Raw genomic sequence first — 10,678 nt, 5'->3', positions numbered from 1 at the left:
TCGTACTCTCAGCATCACAATAAGAAGGTTAGTACTTATTTTTTGACTTCATTATTGTATTTATATGTTTGTGATGATTGTTCTGGGTGGCACATCTTGCAGCTATGGTGTGACAAAATCTTTTATAATTATTTTCTTACAGGTTTTGATTTTTGGATCATATGAAAAATAAGTCGTTATGCTGCGGAAATTTAGTTAGAATTTAAGAATTTTAACAAATGTAATTTAATTGACAGGTCAGTACGGAGACCCAAAAGCCAATGTCTACCATAGACAATTGGGCAAACATGCATCGTCACGGGGCCTCTTGGGTTAATACCCAAGCGGAACAGACTTTTGTAAGTATTATTACTTTTCATATTAAATTTTTGTATACTGAAATAGTAGTTTTATAACACGTAAAAACAATTATAATGTCTTATTATGTAGAACACCCTAGAGGAGACGAGGCAAACGCAGAGAACACAGTCTACTTCAAGCTCGACTAGACCCACCTTTGACGAGCATGGGGTTTTGGAGCAAGTTCTTGCATGCGTAGAAGACATAAGATAGGAGTAGGTCCGACGCTCTCCCAAAAGCATTACTCTGGGGCTTCTCCTTCATCTGCCGGTTCATACTTAGACGCAACATCTTCGGCTCAACCTGACCCACATGTGAGTCGTTATTTAAAGAAATCGTACCGAGAACAAGTTAAGATTTATGAGAATTAGGTGAAGGTGTTAGAGTTGGTGGCTAAATTGCAGCCCAACATCCAATTACCTACGATTGATCGTCCAGAACCAATTAACCTAGACGCTTTTCTCTTCTGCCTCCTTCAGATGATGACAGTCCTGATGATGATACAGCTGTTGGCGACGCTGCAAACTTAGACGATTAGTTCCGTTATATGTACTATTTTATTTTTCGCTTTATTTAGACTTTTATATTTTTTTGAACATTATACTTCATGTAGTATTCATAATATATTTTATAAATTTATTTAGATTTACTGTTTTTAATATTAATTTATATTTCACTTTTAATGTATCTTAATAAATTATATTCAGTATGTAACATAATAATGTTTAATTAAAATTATTAAAAATTAATTAATTGCCATTTTTAAAAAATTATAAAAAAAATTAATTTCAGTTTTTTGCGACGACTTTTTTAGACTTGTCGTCGTAAAAAAATAACATTATTTGCGACAACAATTTGAAATGTCTCGCAAAAAATGATCATACGACAAGAATTTTACAATGGCGTATTAGCGACGCCTGTCATCGCAAAGATAGACTATCGTCGCAAATACAGTTGCGACGATACTTTGTCGTCGCAAACAATGGTTTTGCAACGATAAATCTGTGTGACACGTCGTCACAAAAACCGTTAGTTGCGACGACATGCGGATTTTTGCGACGACAAAAAATCGTCGTAAAAACCCCTTTTTCTTGTAGTATATGGGTTTTAAATTCATTTTTAAAAAGTCTCTTGCCCAATTTGGCTTGAATTTTTATTTCTTTTACACATTTGAAGGTTAAAAGTTAGTGATTTCTTGTTTTTTTCTTCAGAATTTCCCCGAGTATGAACCACTTTTTTTTCCAGATTTGCCTGCCGACATTTAATTCACCAACTGGATTGCTTGGCCTGCGATTTGGTTTTCCAAAATCATAATAATGTTCGCGTCTTTTTTTATAATTTATCATTTACCCGATTCGAATTTTTCATCTGGTTAACTCCATTGATTTACATTGGTTGTGGATGGTAGTTCTCACTTGACAATCTGAGGAACCCACATGCCCTAGATTTTTTATTTTTACTTTTTGCTGCCATGAGGAACCCTAATGAAGGTTCTAATAATCTCAAATCCCAGCAATTGAAAGATATTAATAGCTCCTTAAAAAAATATTTAAAATAGTATGAATGACGCGCATTTAAAAAAAAGGAAAAAAGAGGAAGAAATTGTCATATTAGCAACACGTGATACTGTGATATTTTCAATTGGTAAAGGGACCGCGAATTCGCTGTGTTCAAGTACACGATTACATGATACAACTGTATAAAATGATCCAATGAATGACAAGTCAAACTAAAATTTTACTTGAACTATCAGTAGTTCAAAAAAGGCCGGAGAAATTCCCTTAAATTTAGACCAATAATATAAATATATTTTTATAATATACAGAGGTTGGATCAGTTTGGATGGGTGTTTTGAAACTAAAATTATTAACATTTAATCCTATCTAAGATGATTTTTAAGAATTCGCGTCAAATGCAATCTAATTGAGGTCGGCTATTCATAAAAAAATAGATTATATTGGATTGAACCGGTCAGTTTGATCAGTTAATTGGATTCAATGAACACGTCAAATCGGTATTAAAACTATATTGAATGATATCTTATATGATAATACAAATCGAATCCTTAATAATGTTTTAGAAAAATTTTAAAAACTTATTATGATATATTAAATTGTTTTTGTCGTTCCCCTATTTTTTTTTTCTTATTGGTTGTCTAATTAAATTTTTAACATCTTATGAATAGCTCAATTATTTTCAGTATTTAGTCTCATTCATATGATTTGGTTATCAAATTTAGATGACACAATAAATAGATAGTAAAAGACAATAAAAAAGACAAGAACGTGAGAATAACATATCCGAACTGATCTACTTAAATGAAACTAATTTATCTGCGATTCTTTTAATTTTGTTTAATCGACAACGAAGTAAAAAATAGAAAATAAAAAATAAGGTCATGCCTTAAGGATGACGGAGAGTAGTGGGGACAAATAAAGGTGAACGAAAGGTCTAAAATGTTGTATTATTTATATGACTAGCTAGATGGTTGAGAGGAATATATATAATTGGGTCCACGTATGGGATTTTATATACGCGGATCAATTTAGTGCTAAAAGCACTAATTAAATGCGTAGTTAAGAGAATTGGGAGAGTGGGAAAATTGGTGGACATTAAGGTTTGAAGTTGGTTTGACGATCGACACCGACGAGTATAAGAGAAAGGAGAATAATTACTAATAGTGAGGACATTTACATATCCTACCATAAAAATACGTCCCTTTTTACATGGAAAATGTATTCATTAAGCAAAAGATAAATCACCAACTATAAATGGAGCTAACCAGTGGGAGTCCAGAGAGAAGAACAACCAGAAATAAGCCCAGTTTTGTCAAGCGGATGAGCAACAGAATTAAGTATATACATGAGCATATAAAAAATATGTTCTTTTTATGCTATTTTAAGTCTAGATATAATATTGACATTCGTATTTGCGTATGAAATTGTATTACATGTATGATGTAGTCATGTAGAAAACAAGAGACAAAGTTGTGATAGCATTACAAAGTTCATCCATCAAATTAGAGAATTAAAAACGAAGGAGAGAACGGCCAAAAATGAATTGATCAAGATTGGAATTAGATTAGCAATCTAATCGAACCCCATACATAAGGTTAAGGCTCCCAAAAATTAACATCATCTAAGCATACAATTTGGCAGAAAGAGGCCCTACATTTTCTGATCTATCAGCACTAAAATAAATAAATAAAAAAAGAAACAAATAATAAGGATAGGATAGTGAACACTTTCTAGCTACAACAATATTCATTTTCGTGCCTAAAAGTTTTAGCCACATACAACATTTATAGTCACAACTTGCACAGTGACTAAATGCACCAATTAGTACTACAGCAGTTTAATTAATCTTGAAATAATTAAGAATTACTACAGCTAATTCCTATCGAACACAACACAATTAAGATGCAGTGGTAACACACGCAGGAGGGTTTTGTATGCCGGACACTGTGGGCTTCACATTCTTGCACTCTGAAGTGATTTGTCCTTCATCTCCACTATACTTGAGATCAATGTCAGTCATCTCAACATCCTGACACGGAAGCCCGCCGCTGCAAACAAGCTTCACGGCGAGCGCAGTCGAAGAAGTTCCCCGAATGTTCTTGAATCTGACGCCGCTGATCTGAACCCTAGAAGGAAGTTGCGACACGCACTGATTCCACGGGCAGTACTCTTGGTCAATCATCACCGGATTTCCCACATTCTCCATTATTATGTCCTCAAAGTGCAGGTCCGATGCCTTTCCCTCCTGCGAATCGGGCCACGTCTTGATTCTGACTCCGTTTTGCGTGTTCTTAAGAGTGCAGCTTTTGACGTCCACGCCTTTCACGGCCTCTTCATTCAAGTACTTTCCGAGACTTCCTATGCTGATACCGTGTCCAGGTCCGCATGTGACCTTGGCGATCGTTATCTGTTTGCTGCCGTCGCCAAGCGAGATGCAGTCGTCTCCGGTCTGGATGTTTGAGTCGAGGACTTTGATATCGGTTGAACGACCGATGTGGATTCCATCAGTGTGGGGACTATTTTCGGCGGCGATGATTTTCACATGTTGAAACGTGACATTTTGGCACCCCAATACGTTGATGTGGAACTGCTTGCTGTCTAGCGATGTGATTTCTTGAATTATGGAATTTGTGACGTAGTTGAATCTGATATTCTGTTTACTTATAATACTCAGTATACTGCAAATATTAATGTAATTAATTCTTAAATCTAACTAGTGACAGAAGTAGAAAAAAAAAAAAAAAAAAAAAAAAAAAAAAAAAAAAAAAAAAACTTTCATTTCATTGCTTGTAGTGAATGTTGTTTTAGTGGTTGAATTAATTTGCACCCTACAACACAAAAGTACTTCTGCTCATGAATCAGACCATCAAAAATTAATCCAACATCTAAAAGAAGACTTCTTGTCGAAAGATGAAGAATGGCAGTTTGGAGGAAGTGGGGAAGAAGATCAATCACTTGCTTTTCCTCTAAAATCTCCTCCCCTTAATAGCATCATAAACTCCTGTTCAAGGTAATGCAATATTTTCTTTTGTAATTTATAGGTTCAATATTGAAAATGTATATGTTAAGAATCTTAAAATCCTTTTCAAAATGGCATCTTTTTGGTTAATGACATTGTTTTTTATCTTTTCATTCCGTGATTAGATACCAGCCTTCGTTCACAGGGAAAGTAAAAAGTTCCAAAATCACATGCAAACGAGTCTTGTCTGAAGCTCCAAAGTCCTTTTAATTCGTATCTTAACTACCGGTGGTGAAAAGAGCCTTGCCTACCATTAAAATTTTACCTATAAAATAAAAGAGCTTACAATAGGAAGGTCGCCGCAATACTCATCGTTGGCGCAATCTTTACCCCAAGTAGGCTTGCCTTGACCGTCAAAGATTCCTCCGCCGGAGATGGTGAGAAGGTCGACGTACTCGAAAGCGACCCACGTATCACCGCCTGTGAAGTTTCCGTCTTCTGGTGGAGCCTGTAAGATGCCTTGAAGATCGAACTCGATTGGTGCGTTGCAAGGCCCCTCCAGTGTTGCTCCACTTAATTTGAATATTCCTTTTGGTACCACCACTTTACTTGGAATCGTTGATGCGCATGCATTGTTCCAAGCTTTCAACAAAGCCTCAAAAATCATATACGAAATGAATTTAGTTGATTTTGAAGATGATCATGAAAACCTAATTTTGTGCCAAAAATTTGGTTAGAGAGAGAGAGAGAGAGAGAGAGAACGCTTACATCAGTGATATCGGATTGGGGCAATATTGTGCCATTCTCTGTCACGTCAAAGAGGACAATTTGGGCGTTTGCTATATTGGATGACACCAATAGGAGTAAAGCAGCTATAACAAAGTTGCTCAGTTTTAGACCCATCCTTATCAAATGTTTTCCTCACTTGTATAAGTTCCTTCTTGTCTTGTTGGTTTTACCAAATGCGATCGTTTTTGTTCAGGAATGAGGAGGCTGGCATTTAATTACGTTTTAATTCTTTTAAATTGATTTGCTGATTTCAACATCACTCAATATTTAAACTACTTGGGTCACTTACCTCATATATATATATTATATACAAAGGCAAGTAAATGCATAAGAATAGTTCTCGTATATACTGGTATAAATACACATATATCAGTGCCGGCCTAACCTCAAAGTAGGTTAAGCGGGCGCCTTAACGCCTCTATAACAGGAAGGTTAGGCTATATTTTAGACTCTTTTTTTTTTTTTGAACTTACACCTATTATATTTTCCATATCTCAGTTTGATTTTTTGTTATTATTCTTTAAGAAATGAATTTTTATTCTCTATTTTTTTTTTTTGGGGATTAAAGAAATACATAACGCGGTGTCTTTAAAAATAGGGATATTTCACAGGAATATATATTTAAAAAAACAAAGAGATAGTTTTTTTTTTTTTTTTTTGAATCAGGCCCTAAAACAAAAGTATCATACTTAAATATCCTTAAATATATAGATTAGAAAAAGAAATATACTTTTTTCAATAGATTAGATATGAGCAACGACAACTTTCAAAAATGAAAAACGAGAATCAGATTCTCAAACAAAATATCCTACCTAAATAATAGGAACACAATTAAAAGGTAACATTTTCTTTTCTGCAAAAAGGAAAAAAAAAAAAAAAAAAACACCAAAAAAAAAAGAACAATAGATCAATAAACGTTTTTATCTACTTTTTGAACTATTTATTTTTTGTTATTGTTATTGTTGTGTTGTTATGTATTGATTTGGTTTTCACACACCTAAATTAAGGTCCCGTTCATTTTACTAATTCGAGTTTAGAATTTGAGTTTTGTTATAGTAAAAAGCTCTAAAAAATAGTCACATCTAATTTTTTTGGTACAGTAAAAAGCTCTCACATAAAGTTACATCTCAATTCAAATTAAAAACTCAAATCAGCAAACTAAACATACTAATTTACAACTATATAATACACACACACATATATAAATATGAATGGGCCTCCTTTTAAAAAGAAAATTAGTGAATTCACCATTTAAATATGTTGTTCTAAAATTTTTACTTTTTACTCTTGATTAATACCATTTTGATTGATATAGTGCTTTAACTAAAAACTATTAATCAAGTGCAAACGATGAAAATTTAAAACTGTACATTCTAAAGGGTATTTATCTCATTTTTCCCATTTTAAAAGTTTGCTTAAGGCCCCAAACTACCTCGAGCCGGTCCTGATGCGCGCGTGTATATATATACAATACTACTGTTCCTATGTATGCAAATTTTTGTAACTTGATTTTGTAATCTATTCAGGATATGATAAATCTGTTTGCAAATAGTAACGTGTGGAAGTTGTACTACTACGGTTAGAAAAGTTGGTGAATGAGTTTTACGCGCTCTAATAGTTTGTGATATGGTTTGGTGTTTTGGAGTTGCTGGTCTTAAATTGAGAATTCGAAATTAGTGATTAAATCTAGGTTTTACAAATGTATTGGTAAAAGTATGTTATGATTTGGTTATTCAAAGTGTTGTAATTGCTTTTGATTTGCTATTTGAAACACCAATTAAGATAAAGTAAGTGAAGTGGTGTAATTTGGTATCATTAAGGATCCGTTTAATTCGTTGATTCGAGTTTATATGTGATTTTATATGAGAGTTTTTTACTGTAGTAAAAAAATTAAATGTAACTATTTCTGAGAACTTTTTACTATAACAAAACTCAAATTCTGACATAAATGAATATCCACTGTTCTCTTTTTAATTTTGGTGTATCAAAAGTCCGGGTATGCAAACGGGCTACGAAACAAATTGGTTCTTGGACGAATCTCTTTTACTAAATGAAAATTCTATATGATAGGGTATTATAGAAAATACTCTATAGGTATGCTTTGTTTTTTTACCATTAGATCCGCATAAAAATCACTTTCCTTTGTTTTTATTTAGTTTTGATCAGATTTATTATTCAAAAATATATATTATCAATTGGTACGAAGCTCATTTTAAAATCATAAAAGACAAAAAACGTCAACCCAAAACGTGCTCAACTTTTTCTATCATACGTCACGTGGAAGCTTTTCCATCAATTAAATGATCTATTAACAAGGCATGTGCAACTCATGTGTACGTTTGCCCTAGAAATAAACGGCCTAAACAGAAAATTAGATCACAGTTGCACAATTTAAGCAAAGAAGGTTTTGTGGTATCATTAAAAAACAGTTTTTTTTTCAAGTGATTAGAAAAATATAATTTTGATGATGAATATTTGTATATTAGTATGTTATGTGACTAATTAACGAACTTACAATAAGTATTTCCATTGTCCCATAAAGCACTAAACAATTAAAGACATAACAGAAGCATTTTTTTTTTTTTTTTTGTATTGGATGAATAATACACAATAGTGAATCGCTCAAAAAAAAGGTCTGTTATCCGAGCACATTTATAAAGAGTTATACTTTTATGGGAGAAAGAGAGAAATAGACCAAGACTTGAGATAGATTAAAATTAATGGGCCAATAGTTTACATAAGTTAATAAATATGTCAAATTACTGTTTTTGTTCATAACTTATCTGGGACCATAACTTGACAAGTTATTATCCATAATTCACAATTTTGTCCATAACTTGTCTGGTTATAAACCATAACTTGACAAGTTTGTCCATAATTTATCTAATTATGAACCATAACTTGACAAGTTATGACCTATTAATTTTTATAACTAAAAATTAACCTATATACTTTCTTAAACTTTTCATATTAGTCTATTTTCTACTATTTCCGTACTTTTTTCCAACAAAAAAAAAACGTTATTAAGAGTTATAGTACACTACCCTAGTTGTAAGTAGTGCTGGAACTTCGGGTCGGCGGGCCGCCCGAAGCTCGAATTTTTTCGGACTCGGGCGGGCAGGCCTAATTCCCGCCCGCCCAAGCAAGAAATTCGGGTTCGGGCTCGGGCAGCCCGAATTTGACATGTCCACCCTTGCCCGCTGCCGTCTAACCACCGTATACCGCCGTCCGCCGGGATTTTTTTGAATTTTTCCGACCATGCCCGAACTGCCCGACCCGAAAATTGGGTGTGCCCGAATTGCCCGGGACCCGAAGCCCGAATTTTTGAATTTTTTTTGAATTTTGCCCGAATTTTTCCCGCCTGCCCGAATTGCCCGACCCGCCCGAGGTGCCCGAATTGCCCGAAACCCGAAAACGGCTAGTTTTTTTAATTTTTACCCGAATTCTGCCCGAAAATCCGAGTTGCCCGAGGTGCCCGAATTTTTACCCTAATTTTCATGTCCATTCTCATGAAACCACGAGCGCAAGGAAATTCCAAACGATTTCCTGAGTTAGATGCCCTTTTAGAAACAAAGTTCGTATCAGACATAATCCAGTACTACCAAAGGGAATAATAATAATAATAATAATATCAATAGTAATATGTTATGTTAACATATTTTATATTTTACATTGATTTTGGTTTATATAGTATATGAATATTAGCTTATGTGGTATGTATTATATCAATATTAATTTGTATAGTATGTACTAATATCATTAATACGTTATAATTTTATTGTATTAATATCATTAATATATTATGTTAGCATATTTTATCTTTTGTATTAATATTTATTAGTTTATACAGTATATCAATATTATCTTATGTAGTATATTAATACAATAACATATTAAATATTAAGTGAAAAAAGGAGACGTACCCATTCTAGTATGACATTAATGTCATCATGAAGTCACAAAAGAAGGGTAATATCAAACAATGACTCTAAGCAACCACCAGTAACCAGCGAAGTTGGTCTCGGATATTATTAGAACCAGCAGCACAAGTCGCTGGAATGCACACTTGATTGTCTCCAAAAAACGAACCCAAAACAAAAAGAGAACATTAGTCAAAACATATGTGAATTTGTTTGGCTGCCCATGCTTTACCTTTTCACTTGAGTTTGAGAAGGGGACGGAGTTTGTTGAATGAGTATTGAAACGCCTTCATGCTTTTAAGCTTTCGTATAAGAAATTACTTTCAGTGAGACATGAAACAGTCCAATAATTATATCAATGCAGCACAAAAGAATACTCTCAAACAACTTCCAGAATATTTAATGTCACATTAAATTCTCTTTACAAGTGGGTTTTATATAATCATTGTTAAACATTAAATATTCTGGAGATCATATAAAAGTATTTGTTTGTCTTGTATCGATATATATTTATCATTAAACTATTTGATGTCTAACCAAAAATAATATCAAAAGCTTTAGGAGAAGAACCAAACCATATTCTTTCTCTGAAAGCAAATCATTACTGCATGTGAGAGAAAAGTTACAAATAAACATATTTAAACATATTTACACTAAACGTAGACAAAACTAATTATAATAATAGAGGTTTCACAATGGTACTCAACTTCTTCTCTATTGATATATGAGATATATGTATGTGTGTATATATATATATATATATATACATATATATGATAATCCGGTAAAAAGAAGAATAACCATTTGCGTATAAATTACAAATTCAATAAAGAAAAGAGTATAATAAAAGGTCCTAAGTTTACTAGAACTTTAGGAAGGAACGAAAAAAAAGGTACTGACCTCTATGCGTGGCCCTGCAGCCCCAACCTCAACATAATGCATTATTTATAGGCTGACAAATCCTAATTCAACATGCAATCCTAGTTTCAGTTTTTTTTTTTTTTTTTTATCGAAAAAAATCCTAGTTTGAGTTGAACACGTAATAAAGTGTCCTAGTTTAAGGAAAACTAGGGAAAATAAAGTCTTCTTAGAGTCCTATCAGACATAAACTCACAAACTAACACAAAATAATTAAGAGAAAATTTTAAGTTTAA

General features: G+C 33.1%; 1 protein-coding gene across 1 annotated transcript; it reads right to left on the bottom strand.

Annotated features, from left to right (window-relative positions):
- Window positions 1-3,753: 3,753 nt before the first annotated feature.
- On the bottom strand, window positions 3,754-5,718 carry LOC21402954 (exopolygalacturonase). The gene is made up of 3 exons (XM_010114507.1): window positions 5,584-5,718; window positions 5,162-5,470; window positions 3,754-4,509 (listed from the first exon to the last, which is right to left on the bottom strand). The coding sequence occupies exons 1-3, from the start codon at window positions 5,716-5,718 to the stop codon at window positions 3,754-3,756; spliced, it is 1,200 nt and encodes a 399-aa protein (XP_010112809.1).
- Between the last annotated feature and the right edge of the window lie 4,960 nt (window positions 5,719-10,678).

The sequence above is a fragment of the Morus notabilis genome, unplaced genomic scaffold (assembly GCF_000414095.1).
Source record: "Morus notabilis unplaced genomic scaffold, ASM41409v2 Scaffold24, whole genome shotgun sequence".
NCBI lineage: Eukaryota > Viridiplantae > Streptophyta > Magnoliopsida > Rosales > Moraceae > Morus > Morus notabilis.
Note: the sequence above shows the minus strand (reverse complement) of the source record. Positions and strands in the feature narration are given on the sequence as shown.